The sequence below is a fragment of the Mustela erminea genome, chromosome 6 (assembly GCF_009829155.1).
Source record: "Mustela erminea isolate mMusErm1 chromosome 6, mMusErm1.Pri, whole genome shotgun sequence".
NCBI lineage: Eukaryota > Metazoa > Chordata > Mammalia > Carnivora > Mustelidae > Mustela > Mustela erminea.
This window is the reverse complement of record NC_045619.1, coordinates 138,448,896-138,464,604: the sequence shown is the minus strand read 5'-3', so window position 1 is coordinate 138,464,604 and position 15,709 is coordinate 138,448,896. Positions and strand designations below refer to the sequence as shown.

The 15,709-nt window shown below is 58.3% G+C and overlaps 1 protein-coding gene across 5 annotated transcripts in view; it reads left to right on the top strand.

Moving 5' to 3' along the window:
* Positions 1–5,206: 5,206 nt before the first annotated feature.
* The window catches only part of GATA3 (GATA binding protein 3), a 29,576-nt gene continuing 19,073 nt past the window's right edge, over positions 5,207–15,709 (top strand). The window contains exons 1-2 of one of the 5 annotated variants that reach the window (XM_032349783.1): positions 5,207–5,358; positions 15,059–15,707. In XM_032349783.1, coding sequence (XP_032205674.1) covers positions 15,467–15,707 — 241 coding nt within the window. In that variant the 5' untranslated portion in view covers positions 5,207–5,358; positions 15,059–15,466. Of the gene's footprint in view, positions 5,359–13,367; positions 13,451–14,363; positions 14,605–14,778; positions 14,950–15,058; positions 15,708–15,709 lie in introns of those variants that run through there. The other 4 variants (XM_032349781.1, XM_032349784.1, XM_032349780.1 and 1 more) reach the window with 4 other exon arrangements.

The following is a 15,709-nucleotide window of genomic DNA, read 5'->3' as shown; positions in this document are numbered from 1 at the left end:
AGAAACAAAAATGCCAATTATCGTAACTAATTAACCATTAAATGAGATGTGTGCCCTCTTCTTTCCAACTCTAAAATGGAGGGAAGATGATGAGGGTAGGTACAGGGGGGATCTGTGAGAACAGGCAGATCCACCCACCACTCCGCTCTGGGGGGAAAAAAAAACCCTATGCACATTCTGCATGTGTTGACAGACAAAGCCAGAGGGGCTGAATATATAAATACATATAGATGTACTTTTAAAAAGAGAGCAAAGCATAAGAGAAACCTGGAATTGATTTTTTTTTTCTTGTTTACTTGGAATGGGGCTGGAGTGGGCAGCGGTCAGGGTAGGAGCTGTGTGGGGGCAGGAGATGGTGAGGAGGCAGGAAATCTCAAAAAATTAACATTATTGGTATCTTTCTATATAAAGATGCAAATGGCATTTTATCTCGGCTCTGTGCTTTAGTCAGTGTTTATGATTAATTATCTCCTTTTTCATAAAAATAAATCATGTTAAAAATTAGGATCTTGGGGCTGGGGAGAAACTAAGCGCTGGTTTCAGGTCGATCTTGTTAATTTCAGCCTGAAATTGACACACTAATTAAAGAGCCGCGTGGTAAGGCACGAGCAGGCAAGATTATACCCAGCTCTTTTTTTTTTTTTTATCAGATCTACCTTATATTTTCCCAATTAAAAACTGCAAAAAGCAGTTTCATTGCCCCAGGATAAAAAATAAGGGCCCCCTTTTCACAACGCTGGCCATCACTTTCTACCATCAGATTCATTGTGATGTATTAGATGCAATAAATTATCCCATGTAACAAAACATTGGGAGCTGAAAGGCAGATAATCTGGAAAGCAGAGATAAGGATTCATTATTCCAAATCATTATGAATCCAACGTTGCCTCTGACTTCTTTCTTAATCAGCTCCTCTGATCCTGGATATGTGAGCAGTACAGATAAGGAAAGAGTCGTTTATAATTCTCCACCTCGTCTAATATTTTAAAATAAAGTCAGAGGCAAGAAAACGCCATAAAACACTGGTGAGCAGGCAAGCGCCGAATGAAAAATCACTTCCATGTTATTATATCCACAGTAAGATTTAATTAAAATTCTCCACGTCCACGTGCTTTATTTTCAGATAGGATTTTTTCCCATCACGTAATAATTGATAGGAATTTGCAAACGGGGCTATTTATTTAGGGCGCCTGGGTGGAATAGGTCTGATTTTTTTTTTTTTATTTCCAGTCACTGCTTTGTGAAACTTTCATTTGCAGTGTCCGTGGTTCCACACCACCCAGACCTCCACCCTACTATGCAGTCCTGTACCGCCCACCCCCACGCCCCCCAACCAGCGGTCATGGAAACATAGGCAAAGTTACAGACCTAAAAGCTGAGTTTAATAAAAATGTTCTGTTAGAAAAAAAGAAAAGAAAAATGAAAGAAGTGGTTTTTCTCACCCTAGACTCCTTTGTAGCCTTCCAATCCCCCCATCCTGCACATTTGTAATAAAACAACTCCCAGTGGGTGGAATTGAAAGATTAGAACTCTTTTTTTAAAAAAAGATTTTATTTATTTGAGAGAGACAAGGAGAAGGGGGAGGGTCAGAGGGAGAAGCAGACTCCCTGATCAGCAGGGAGCCCGATGGGGGGCTCGATCCCAGAACCCCAAGATCGTGACCCGAGCGGAAAGCAGTCGCTTAACCAACTGAGCCACCCAGGTGCCTGGAAGGTACAGAACTTTAAAACCCAGGTTAGTATCGAGTGTTCTCCTCTGTTAGAGCATGGAAAAGAGCTAAACCAATCTGAGGGACTATCGTGGAAGGTAGAAAAATTGAAAGCGGGATCACTCAGAGGACTCGTGGGCAGAAAAAAAAAATATTACCTGTGTTTTAGGGGAAAGAAATGGGATGTGGAAAACCTGTAAGAATAAACATACAGTCTTGCTCAGAACAACCCTAAGTGGCCACACATTCTTAGAAAGATTGGAGATTCTGCCAGCGATTACTTCTCCCTACAGGGTCTCCTTTTTCTTTATCCAACAGGTGAACTTCCTATCTCTGCGGCCATCTCAGAGATCTGGGACACAGTGTTTCTATTATCATTAGTCATTTACAGATCCATCTTCTATCTCCACAGGCCCAGTGGCTTCCTTTTATATTTAAAATCCAATCAAATGCCTCAGCTGTAGGAATGTGGCCCAACACGCCACAGGATTTAAAGCCGTTGAGGCTGGTGCCAGTTGGGATGTCGTGATTGCCTCCAGGGAGAATCCCAAACCCAGCTCTGTCCCCAGGCCCAGGAGCCTCAGAACATTTCTCTAGCAGCTTCAGCCTCTGAATCCTAGCCCTGGGAAGGATGGATGATCCGCTGGCCCAGGGTTAAGGGGTTAAGAAGGCAGTGGTAGGTGCTGCAGGGAAGGGGGCAGAGAGCTGGGTCTTTGCCTTCTGGCCGGGATGCTCCAGGTGTGACTAATGGAGGGTGTTTCTGTGCTCTGCACACTCGGGTGTACACACACCACGGAGACCTGAACTGCAAATCAGGGAGCGGAGTGGTAGCTTCTGAAATTCAGAAAGCGACTTGTAGCTTCATTAAAGCAACCTCTTTCCAGTGGGCCAGGCCGGTGTCTACGAACCAAGAATAAATCTCCAGCGTCTGACAGAGCGACCAGCGCCTTTCCGCCCACTGTTTGCTTCTCGGGATAAATTCTCTCTTTTCTTTACCCGCACCCAACCCCCACCATCAAGTCGCCCCCAACACTCCTGGAAGAACTGGCCCTTGTATCCCTAATTAGCAGCAGTTTCCCCCCTAAGTCCATCACAACAGCAAGCAATGCCCAGCGGGGATCTCCCTGAATCTTGCTCTGTCTGGCCATTAAACTGAAAACCAGTTACGTTTTCATTAAGTGCTCTGAAGCCCGAGCGTCTTCCGAGCCCGATTTTGCTTAAATTAAGCCTCCCTTTGCTAAAGGTGGTATTGGGGTGATGCGGGAGCGGGCGAGCGATCAGATTTCCCAGTCCCTGACCCGAGCGTCCCTTCGGGCCTGGAGTCGAGCAAGTGCCCGCGTCAGCAGAAAAGAGACGGGGCAGCGGGGCCTCCAGACCGGCCGGAACCGGGCCGCGGGTCGCAGGCGCGCCCGGGGCCAGGCGGCCATCCGGTGGGCGCAGGGATGGCGCAGAGGGACTTGAGGGGCCGGGGCCGGGAGGCACCTTGGGTCCCGGAGTGCCGGGCGGGATGCGGGCGCCGAGGGGCAGAGGCTCCCCCGTGGGCCGCGGAGCGGATGGGGAGGAGAGGCGGGGAGCTCGCCGGGAGACCTGTCGGGGTGCCGCTAACCTCCAGGCCAGGGACACCACGGTCGCCGCGCCCCGGAACCCGCGGTCCTCTTCCCCCACGAGGCCGCGCTCGAGGAGCGGCGAGTTGGCGCGGGAGCCTGCGGGGCTCCGGGGTTCCCAGCCTCCCCTCGCCGCGGGCGGCGGCCCTCCCGGCACAGTCCCCGCCGCCGACCCCCGCGCCACGGGGCCGGGGCAACAGGTTGCGTGAAAGCTGTCGGGCGAGCGACCTCCTCTGCTGCGTCCCGGCGCCCGGGAACTCGGCTCGGCCGCTGGGGGGCGGCCGGCGGGAGGGAGCGGGCAGGGGCGGGGAGGGGCTGACCTGCTGACGCCAGGTGGGCTTCGGGGCTCCCCCGGTGGCAGGGAGACCCCTTCTCGCCTCGGGCCCGGCTGGCAAGTGGGAAGCCCCTCCGCCCCCTCCCCGGGCTGAGACCCGGACCCCGACGGTGCCGAGCGCTGGGCGCGGGCGGCGGTGCAGGGGCTCGGAGCGGCGGAGGCCAGGCCGCGGGCCCTCGGGGAGCCCCGAACCGCGCCCCCCCCATCCATGACTGGGCGTCGCTCTGACCGCGTTTCCCCACCCGCGCTCCAGCATCCCTCGCCTGCCGCACCCCTTGACCCTCCGCACGTCCCTCCTCCGGCCGCGGCCCAGCTCTGCACCCCTCATTCTGCCCATCCCCCCACCCCCACCCGACGGAACGACCACCCCTAATCCCCCGGCGGTGATCACCCCGGGCTGCTCCTCACTGCCGACCTGGGGCCGGAGCAAGAAAGTTCTTAACTTCCTGGCCCAGCGATGGAAAAATTTTGTTTTATTTCTAACCAAAGATGTATTTATTTTTAAAGTCAGTCTCCATATTCGTGTTGTATAAATATTGTGAAGGGAAAACGCTACCTGTCAAAACGAACGGACCCTGACCTTTCTCCCCCAGTGCTGACGGGGTTTCATTTTACTCTTGCAGAAATTTATTCATGACAGATTTCCTCCTCCGTGGATTATTTTGATCTCCCACCAGCAGAAGTAGAGATGGTCCAGGAGCCGGCTGGAGTTTGCTGGGTCTGGTGGGCAGACTAATAGGATAATTTTCCTTCCGACATCTTATCCCCAGAGCTGCCTCTGATTCTCACTCCCTTATCTCACCTCCCTAGATGGTAAATTTCTCTCTTTTCTTCTCCAAAAGAGTTGGGACCCTTAGAGAGTCTCCCTCCCAAACCTCTACTTAGTGTGTGCATGGATATCCCTACCTCCAGATGTTTTTATGCCTATGATGAGCAGGGCTAAGGAGTACCGGCAAGCCCAGAACCTAGTCACCAACCACTGTGCTTTCCCTAACTTGTCCTGGACTGCTGGACCCAAGACAGATGGAGGCAGGGGACAGGCATTTTTGAGGCATCAGCATAAAACAGGAGGAAGAAGCACAAGAGAGAGGGAGAGCCCTGAGGGGCAGAGGCCCTGCTGATGGTGGCTTGGGGTTGTACCTCTAGACGCTCCCACTGGGTCACCACTCGCTCCAAAAAACGGGAGGAAGAGACTCTGCCAAAGCTCTTATATCTACGGTCGGTAACGACCCGGTTGACACCACTGGTGACATTCGCAGTGTTGCTTCCACCCCTGCCAGAGACAGTGGGCTGTGTAGGCGCCAGGGGCTGGTCTCATTTCAGGCCATCTTCCCCACCCCACCCCCCCAACTCTGCCCGGTTCACACACCCCTGATGTGCAGATTGCGTGTCTGCAAGAGGGGGTGAAATCCATTCCTCGCTTCGTCTTCTCTCCTCCCTCCCTTTCCCCCTTCGCAACCCGGAAGAGCTCCGCTCTCTACAGTGAGCAGAAGGCGGAGGGAGGGGGTTCCTAGGAAGGATGCACATTACCCAGGTTTTACCGCTCGCTGCAAGCCCGCGTGAGATGCTGTAAGCAGTTGGGGCGGTTAGGACCGCAGCGACGGCAAGAGGGGCCAAGTCTGCCTGTCATTTGTGCCTTCGGGATCTCCGGCAAGTCAGAAAATAAATAAATAAATAAAACACAGCTGGCCCACGAGAGCAAAAACACCCAGGTCAGTGAATATCGTTATCTTTTCTTGAACTCTGCGCTCGCTTTCCCTGCTCCACGGGGAGAGAATTAAGAGGAGGTCTAGACTGCAAAGGGACAGCTGCCCCTGGAAGAAAGTGAACTAGACCCCAGTCTTGATGGCTTTTTTTTTTTTCTGGTTACTGGTAATCTTTGGCTTTCTGCAATGACCTTGGGCGAGCATGGTGTGTGCATGTGTGTATGCCCTTGTTTGGAGGAAAAGAGCTAGTAGAGCTAAGCATGTGGACGAAAACTAAACAGAAGTATGAGAGGCGGTAGGAATGCTTGGGAAGGGCTGGACACCCGTTTCCCACTTCAGGGAGGGCGGAGGATTGGCAAAAAGAACCGAGGGAGAAGCAGCTCAGCCTTCTCCCAAAGGTGGCTGCTGGTCTGGGTGTCAATTGCGTGTTTATTTCCCTCTGCTTACAAGTGTGTGCTTAGGCTCATTGTCTCTGCATATAATTAAAGAAACAGCTGTGCGCAGTGAGATAAAAGTTGGAGTCCAGATTTGTGGGCGTCTGGTATCCCTGGAGAGCGGGTGGCGGGAGGCACCTTTGCTTCCAGGAGCACCCTGAACCGAGTGAGAAAACCACAACCTGTAAGAGAGGGCGCTGAGGGTTGTGGGGAGCGGCATGGACAGAAGGGGCAAGAATTCGACTTTCTCCTGGAACATTGGACCAACAGGGCTCCAACCAGTCAGTCAGGCGCAGTTCCCAACAAACACAGAAATTGTTAAAACGCTAAGGAAGTTGATGAATCTGAACCGGAGAGTTGCTTTGATATGTCTTTTCTTCCTCTAGGGAGACCTCAGCATGAGGGCAACTGCCTGGGCCGTTCTGTCTAGGGCTGGGGATGGAAAGGAGTCTACCGCCCCCCGCCCCCGGATCTTTCCTCGGTTTGGTTCCATGTTTCTAGGCTATTTTCTCCTCCCCTTGTGGCCCACACTCACTAGGACACTGGGGGTAGTGGAACTTAAAAGCGGCAAATAATAAAGCAGCATTGGCAGTCCTCCACCCCTTAGTGGTAGTGGCAGAAAAGGTGTGTGTGTTGAGGAGAGAGGGGGAGGGAGGCTGCTGGTCCTGTGGCTGGCTTCGGGGGCAGGGGGTCCCAGTCAGGCTGGTGGAGTCCATCCAGGTGGCCAGGGCCCAAGTGGCTGATAGTGGGCAGGAGGCTGGCCAGGAACCCTTTTAAACGTTTGTGTGATTCCGGGGAAAAGGAGAGTTTGCTGCCCGTTTCAGAGGGGAGGGGTATGGCATCCAGGTCAGACCGAGCCCCAGGTGGGTGTCTGGTCCCCGGGGTTCCCATTACTGATTTCCTTGTGGGGGTCAAGGAGGAGGTCCAGCTTGGAGGTTCCAGCAGCAGGCCAGGCCTACGGCTCCTGGCTTGAGAACCCGGCTGGGTTCAGAGGATACGGGGGAGTGGCGCTTGGTACACAGTCCCCGCAGGCCCACCCTCCCTTCCACACAAGCTGGGCTCTGCCAGCCCCGACAGGGGGTTGGGGGGAATCGCTCAGGCTTGGGGTTAGCCAGTCCTGCCAAAAAGCTCAGAGACAGGGGAAGCCGCATTTTCCTTTATTGCCATTTCCACCCTGCCTTTCTGCAGCTGATGTATGAGGTGGGGGTAAGTCGGGGGTGCAGTGAGTGGTTGGGAGTGGGCGCCCCTGGGCACTCATTGGCGGAGCCTCTGTGTCGGGCCGCCCAGCAGCTCAGGGCCACAGAGAGCGAGCTCGCCTCGGGAAGGGGCAGGTATGTGGGAGGCGGGTGGCTGAGAACCCCTCTTTTGGAATTTAAGGCGATTCGTGTCCAGGAACCTTCAGCGGTGGCAGGGAATTAGGAATCCTGATAAAGTGTGCGGGGGCAGAATCCCGAAGCCCGGTGTTCTCTAGCCACAATTATCCTGATCATTTCTGGGCTGGACTGGGATGTTGCCTCCTCCGCCTCTGAGCCTTTGCACACAGAAATGTGCATTCGTTTGTGGTATGTCTTTGCGTGTGGACCGAATATCTCGGATCACCCGCTTCTTCATGGTTGTGGGTAACTGGAACGGGTTTAACAACCGTGGCGATCCGGTCAGGGAAACCCGGAGCTGGAGTGCGAACCCCCCCCCCCCTTTGCTTCTGGTCGCTGGGCAGACTGGACCGGAGGAGGATGAGAAAGAAACCCGGGGCGCGAGGCACTGGAGCGGGGTGTGGGGTGGTCTCCCTGGGTGTCCGTCGCTGCGGGTCTGCGGGCGATGTGTGTGGTTGCTGTTTCGTTTTATGTAACAAATTGCTGGAGGTCCACGAGGTGGCAGACAGCGGAGAGCGGAGCGCGAGCCAGGCGCCTGGCGGGGAGAGGCGGCCGGGTGGACACGGTCCGGGAGGGCGCACGCGGGAGGCCGGCTTCTTCACCTCGGAGCCCCGCGCGCTTGCAGATTTTATTACGGGGTCTCCCGAGCGTCCAAAGGAAGACATTACAATTCGCGCTTTTAGAAGCTCGCCTCTGCGGTCGCCTCATCTGAATGAAATCATCTGCGCCCGTTTTCCCTCTCCCTGAGTGTTATGAACACCCCCCTTTCCCTTGAGGCCCACCGCCGACTGTCCAGGACCAAACACACCCCAGTTTCCCCGGCTAATCCAGAGAGGTAGAAACACCAGAGCTCCCGCAGAAAGCCCGCCTCCTGTAATGTCAAGTTGGAGTGGCCGGAGAGTCGGGTGCGCCAGGGCTTGAGGCTGGGAGCTGGGGCGGGCCAGGGGCAGTGCGGCGCCTGAACGCCGGGAGGCTAAGCCAGCTGGAGCAGGTGGCTCAAGGGCACCCCCTTCCCGCCTGAAAAATGCTGGGGCCTGGAGTCCGAAAGGACTCGCCCAGGAGGAAAGCCTGAGTCTAGACTCAGCGAAGCTCAACCTCAGGGCCCGTGATCCTGCTGGGAGCTATATAAACGGCCTCTGGCCTGGGAGGGCCAGGGCACCCGCTGGAGCCCCTCCATCCTTTCTTCCTCTCTTGGGGTTCCCGTTGTTCCCCAGACCTCCAAGGCCCGGAGGAAGGGACAGCTGGGAGGTGCGCCCTTCTTCTGGGGTGACTCTCATTCTTTCCAAATCATCCTTCAGGGCACTCTTTCTCTCCTACCCAACACCGGGGCTCCCCCCAGTGCCAACCGGGACCTGTGCACCCTTAGGCTCTAAAACAGAAATCCCCTGTCCTCTCCCTCCTTCCTCGCCCTTTCCGCTACACCCCTACCTAATTTTTATCTCTATACAACCAGGGTTTTTCTCACCCAAGGAGAAGAAGGTAGCGGCAGAGGGAGGACCAGCCTCCCCCCCGCAAGCTGGAGAGCCCAACCTGGCGGTGGGGAGCGGAGCAGGAGGGGGTAATCTCAGAAGGCATCTCCTCTCTGACTCTCCTCGTCTCTCGCTGCTCCTCCTGGCCTGGGCGGGTTTCCTTCCGAGTTTTAAACACTGATAGATGAATAAGCAAAAAAAAAAAAAAAAAAAAAAAAAAAAAAGTAGGTAAATCAAACCACCTCCCACCCCCAAAGCGATGGTTCATTTCCCAAGGCAGGTAGACCCTATGCCGAGGCGGGTGGGCGTGGGAACCGGGAGGAGAGCTGCGTGTGCACAACTCTTTTCGCCTGAGTACCCGTGGGTTTCCCCTTTGACGTTTCCACCTCCAGCATGTGCCCTCTGACCGTGAGTTTTGGGGTCCCCCTTTTCTCTTCATTCCCCAAGTCCCCTGCTCGCGGTGTTTCATCTGAAAAAAGAACAGCCGGCATGCCCACTGCCTGTTTCTTTCTCTCCCCACTCTCTGCGTTTCAATTCATGCGGGAAAGAGAACGGGGGTTGGATGGGAACTGCAGAGATCCAGCATAACCTGTGTTTAACCTGCGCTGTCCCGGGGCGCCGCGTCCAAGCGGGCTCCCCCGCCATTTCACCCGTGCCGCGCACGCCCGGCGGTGGCGCCTTGGGCCGTGTCCCCGGCGTCACCCTCCCGCCCCGGCAGCCTGCGAGCTGTTTATACAGCTTTACCTGTGCTATTCTCGTAACCAGTAAAAATCCTCGCCTGCCCAAGGTAACCTAATCCGAGGGCCAAGGCAGAGGAGGGGGAGGTGTGTACGCGCCAGAAGGGGGTTCTTCTCTCTTCCCGATTGGGAAGGAAATTGGGTGATGGAGGTGGGGGCCCAAGGGCCGACGAGGAAGGAGGCCCGCTTTCCACGACCCTGTCCTCTCTGCTTTTCTCCCTCTAACAGGCATCGGGGACCCGCGCAGTGGTCGCAGCCAGGACGCGTGCTGCCAGCAGGCGCGGCGGCCCCGGGGCGCCCAGCCGGGCTAGCGAGGCCCAGGACTGGTTTCCAGGTCAGGACCTGGGTGCTCTCGTCCCGCTTTCCGCTTGCACCATTAGAACTTCCACATTTAAGACCAAAAACCAGCAGAGAGGGGAGCCGGCCTTAACCAGATCCTCCCCGCCGTCCTCTCGTTCCAGAGCGCCCCTGTGCCGCACGCAGCCAGCGCAAGGAATCGAATTAAACGCCTCTTGGCGGTTATTGTCTCTCGCTAATTGCTCCAACAATGGCCACTATTAAAATGGAGACACCCAATTAAAGGCCCCGCCGGGCAGCGCTCGGCTCTGGGCGACGAACTGGCCGCCAGCCTGGAGCTTGCAGACCGCCCCACCGCGAACCGGGCCGGTGTGGGGCGCCGGCGCCGGCCTCGGCACCTCTGGCCCCCACTTCCTCCCCAGACGTACAGCAACCGCGGTCGGTTCACACCATTTTTATTGACCGATCGCAGCCAAGGAAGATTGATCGAGCTGGAGTGGGAAAGGACTTCTCCTCCCCCCAAGCCCCGGCTCGCCAGGGCCTCGGGGCCGCGCTCCAATTTCTGGCCTTCGCTGTAGCTCTGCGCCCTCCCTGCCCCCAGCCCCGCAGGTTCCCGGCTTCATTTCTGTCTTTAACTGCTCGGCCGGGTCCGCCCAGGCCGGCGCCGAGGCTCCGGGGGGAGGGACGCGGCGTCGCGGCCCGGCTCCGCTTCTTTCTCCTGCCTGCAAATATTTGCTGCCTCGCTGGAAATCCGACTATTTCGCGCGCGCTCCGCTTGCAAAGTCCTTAAGTAAACACGCTCAAATGACCGCCCCAGGCGGCCCGAAGCACGCTCACTCCCCCTGCGCGCCGGATTAGTAACTTTATGACTTCGACCCCGAGGCTCGGCTCTCCGGTTGTCCTCCGCGGGCAGCGCGCGGGCGCCCGAGGCCGCCCGAGGCCGCTTCTCCCGGCACCTCGGCCCCGCGGAGCTCGCCTGGATGCGCCGGTCGCCAGGCTCGGGTGGGGCACGCTGGCCGCGTGGATCTCCGCTCTCTGGGTCCTGCGACCCCAGGGGTGAGCCTGGGGGCACGCTCCTCCCCTCTGCGCCGCGGGCTCCGGTTCCTTGGCGGGACTGGGTGTCCCCCTTCCATCGGGAACGGGGCCTGGGCAGCCTCGGGAGGGCGGCTGGGAGGGACCTGCACTTGGGCATGTGTCTAGGGGGGTGTGTGTGGGTCCCAGCTTACCCCGACCGGGGAGAGAAAGTTAGGTTCCATTTCTTACCCTTTCCCCAAGAGGGCACACACACCCCACTCAACTTGACGCCTGCAGCAGCCGCCTCGAGGCCTGGCGTTTCGGATAGGCCGCACTGGCTCCCGCCGCCCCCGCACGGCCCTGGGCCCGGGATCCTGAGCCCTGGCCGGGGTCTGCGCTATGGCTCGCTCGGCTCCGGGACGCTTGCCCCCAGGGTCCCGGGCATCCAGGCCGTTCGACAGCCCCTTACCCTGGTGAGGGAGGCCTCGCGCCCTGCAGGAGCCCAGGGCCCCGCAGCGGCGGCGGCGGCGGCGAGATCCTCCTGGGTCTCCTCGCTTCCTCCACCGGCGCTGCGCCGGCTGCTCCTGGGGAGGCCGGGGGCACTCGCTAGACCGGGCCCGGGCCGGGCTTCCTGGGGAGGGGGCCGTCAGGGCTGCAGGAGGGCGCTGAGGCGTCTCTGCAGGAGGCCAGGATCCCAGCTTTGCGGGCTACGGCGGAGGGGGAGTCTGGACCACCTTTCCCCCCCTTCTCCCAGCATCGAGCCCCCTCCCCTCCCCCCGCCCGCCCGGGGAGGAGGAAGCCCGGCCTGCATTTGCCGGCGAGGCGGGTCAGGCCGGCGCCTGGCCTGGCTCAGACCCCCGCAGCCCGGCTCTCCGCCTCAGGCCACACGCTTCAGCCTCTCTCCGGCCTGGCTCCCTCCCTCCCTGCTTCCCCACGGATCCCGGGACGGACCTCGGCCCTCCCTCCCCTGTATCCCCCTCCCCTCCTTTTCCCTACCCACCCCCCTTCTCTGCGCTCCCGGCTCTGGGGCTGGGCCCGTGACGTCAAACCCAGTGTGGCGTCGGCGAGACTGGCCGGCGCGGGCCATCAAAAGAGCAACGTCCTCTTTCCCAATTACCCACTGTCAGTCCGGGAACAGGGGCGGACCGGCTGGGAATTAAATGTTAAATACCCCCTACAGGCTGGCTCCGAGACACCGGGCATCCAGCCGCAGCCCCCCACGCCTCTCTGCCAGCTTCAAACCATCCAGACCCAGGGCCTTCGAGATCTTTTATTTTTCCAAGGTGTGGGGAGGAGGAGGGGGTGGGGTGGGGGGAGGACTCTCCATCGCTGTGCCGCCCGACTCGGTGCTTTTAATTAAAACGAATAGCGCCCGCCCCCCACGTTCTGTGCCTTATCGGAGACGGGCCGCGCCGCACGGGAAGGCCTCGTCCCCACAAATATTTTCCCTTTGTCTTTTAAAATTGTCCTAAGCTCGCAAGTTAACATTTTCAGGTCCTGGCGTCAGCAGCTTTTTTTCTCCCGGGGACGGCTCCCTTTTTCCTTTTCCCTGGCTTCCAGGTCTCGGGCCCGAAAGCCACGTTTGGGATTCCCCGCGTGACTCTGAACCGGGGTCCGGGTCTAGCGTCGCCTTGTCCCGGGCGGACGCGCCATGAAGCGCTTTTCTTTTTTTTCTTCAACCCCCACTTCCATCCTTCATCTTAATCTCGGGGACTTTTAGCAAAAATGTGTGCGCGCTGGTCCGTCCTTGTTTATGAAGCGGTTTCCGGTGGATGGTAGACAGAAACTAAATAATTAAAAGGTTTGGAGAGCCCCGTGAGCAGCAGGAGAGGCTGGCAGCTTGGCTGGCTCTAGAGAGAAGTGGTCAGAGTGAAAAGAAAAATCGATGCTTCTTTACTGGGCCGCCCTAATAAACGGGAACTAAATGGACTCAGGAGAAACGTGGGGGGAGAGCAGTGCGTGCATGGGTTTAATTTTAGGAATTTTCTTCCTGTCCCGTATCTAGAAACTCAACCCTGATTTCTAACAAACATCAGATTTAAGAAGACGGAGACTCAGGAGAAGCTCCAAATCCAAGATCGGGAGGACCCACGTTGCCACTACTCTGAAATAAATTTTACTAATCTTCCTACAAGGATTGTGTATTAAAACAAGACATCTCTCGCCCCCCCCCAACCCTAACACATACACCAAGTTAGGCTGAATATTGATGATTTTCCTTGAGCGCATGAAAGGAATCCTCCAGAACTTACTTTTAGGGACGGTCTCTTGTATTTCGACTTTTTGAATCTGTAGGGAATTTAATGGGGGAGAGGAGCGAAGAGGGAATGATGGCTTCAATTCCAATGAAACCCTAAATCCAGCTCTTAGTACCGTCCGTGGGATGGCCTGAGAGGGAACCCGCACGCTCCTTGCACACACTGCCCCGGGGTGAGCGGAGGGTGGAACCTGAGTTTTCCCTTCCCGCCTGACCCCTGCTCGCCCCCGCCGCGTTTTCGGGACGGGCGGCTGCAGGAGCCCGGGCGCCGCTAGGGGATGCAGTGGCTCAAAGGACCGAGCGAGGCCGGGGAGGTTGGAGCCCGCGGGGCCGGCCAATCGCGGCCCGGCCACAGCCTCGCCCGCTGATTGGCCCCTTCCCGTCCCCGCCCCGCGGGCCCCGCCCTCTCGCCGGGGCTTCTGGAGCCGCGCCCCCTCCGCCCGGGGCTGCCGGGCCGAGCCGGGCCGAGCGAGTCCCGGGAAGGTCGCCGCCGTCCTGCCCGCCGGCGGGGATGGGGGTAGGTGGAGGGCGCTGGTTCCCCGGCCGGGGAGAAACGCCGGGAGCCAGAGCGAGTAGGTCCCTGGGCGGGGTGGAGGGAAAAGTTGGGTAACTGGAAAGGAGCCCCGAGTGCGTTCTTTGCAAACGCTCCCGCCCTGCTCGGGGGCTGGTGAGCGTCTCTCTCCCCCCTTCGTTTCCTTCCATCCCTGCTGCCCCTCGAGTGACAAGCACGCACCGATGACAGACACCGGGTCCGGAAGGGACAGCTGCGGCGGCGGGAACGTCCCTCCGAGGGGCTCGTGAGCACAAAGGCTGGGGGAAACGTTGACAGCGACCGCCCAAGTCCGGCGGACGCTTCCCTCCTGCCCCAGCCCTCAGTCCCTTAGGCAATTCTCTCCAGAGACAAATCGCAAAAGGACTTTGGCCTTTAAAAAAAAATTTTTTTTTTCTGATCAGTTTTATAGGCACATAGCTCCAAATCAATAACCTCCCCGAGACCCTGGACTGAGTCTAAAAACAGTTTCCTTGTGCTGGTGGTCGTGGAAAGTCTGAAAAAGAAAGGCCGCCTGTAGAAATGGACTTTATGAATGGGGCAGGCCGGTCTCCCCGGCGCGGAATCAGCGCCCGGGCCGGAATGAATTGGCAGGAACAGGAGCCACATTTAAAGGGCCAGAGCGCGAATTCCCTCCTGCCCGCCCCCTCCGCCCCGAACCCCGCGGGCCTCGCCCACCCGCCCCGCCGCCCCTCCGCCCGGGCGGCCCTCCGCGGCGCCCCCCTTCCGGTCAGCGGAGGGGCGGGAGCAGGGGCGGAGGGGTGCAGGGGGGTGAGGTCCTGGAGCGGGTTTGGGTTGCAGTTTCCTTGTGCTGGTGATCCTGTCCCCTCCTCGCCAGCGCCAGGCTCCTCCCCCTCGGCGCGGATGACACTAGAACCTCCTTAAGTTGCGTCGCGCCACAGCTGTCTGCGAACACTGAGCTGCCTGGCGCCGTCTTGATACTTTCAGAAAGAATGCATTCCCTGTAAAAAAAAAAAAAAATACTGAGAGAGGGAGAGAGAGGAAAAGAGAGAGAGACGGAGAGCGCGCGCGACAGAGCGAGCCACGCAATCTGACCGAGCAGTTTCTGCTCTCCCAGGTCGCACGCCTCCTCCTCCTCCTCTCTGCTCCTCGCTACCCAGGTTGGTACTGGCAACTTTTTTTTTTTTTTTTTAAAGTTTGATTTTTTTTTTTTTTTTTTCCCTTGCTCCATTTGGGAGGGCTTTAAAATACTTTCAACTTAGCCCTCCTCTTTGGAGAGCTGCTGGAGGCCTGGAAGGCAGGTCCCGGGATCGCTGTCCCCGGCGGGGGGGCGGGGAGAGGGAGCTGTCGGCCGAGCTGCAACCGCTCAGCCGGTGCAGGGCCCTCGGGAGGGACCGCCCGGCTGCCGGGGATGGACTTGGGAGTCGTTCCCTGGGCGGCCGCGTCCCGGTTGGCCTCGCTCGGGAGGAGGCGTGCGCGTGTGCGCGTGTGTGCGCGTGTCCTGGGTGCGCGGGCGCGGGGCCGGGCGGCTCGCGGGGAGGTGGTGCCACTTCATAAACTCAGGTGCTCAAGTCCTCAGGAGCTCATCCAGGTTTCCCCCTCTCTCCTTCGCAGGTGACCCGAGGAGAGCCTCAGCCTCGGAGCCGCTGAGGGAGCCCCGGTGCAGAAGAGCCTCCCCCGCAGAATTCCAGCCACCTTCGCTCGCCCTCCCCCGTCTTAGGACTTGGTCCCCCTTTATCCTTTCGTACCTATTTTTTTGGAATTTCTTTTTTCTTCTCCTTCTTCTCTTACCTACTGCTTACAGATTTTTTTTTTTTTTAATCTCCTTTGCTTACTTTTCCTTGCCAGCGTTCCCATTTCCCCACTGAAAACAAATCGTTAACCGACCCCCGCCCCTCGGACGGCAGGAGCACCTGCAGAGCCTCGGAGCCCCCCCCGCCCCCCGACCCTCCAGCCCGACCGCCCTCCCTCTCCGCGCGCGGGTTCCGGGCCTGGCGAGAGGGCGCGAGCGCAGCCGGGGCCATGGAGGTGACGGCGGACCAGCCGCGCTGGGTGAGCCACCACCACCCCGCGGTCCTCAACGGGCAGCACCCGGACACGCACCACCCGGGCCTCGGCCACTCCTACATGGACCCGGCGCAGTACCCCCTGCCCGAGGAGGTGGATGTACTTTTTAACATCGACGGTCAAGGCAACCACGTCCCTACCTACTACGGAAACTCAGTGAGGGCCACAGTGCAGAGGTACCCTCCGACCCACCACGGT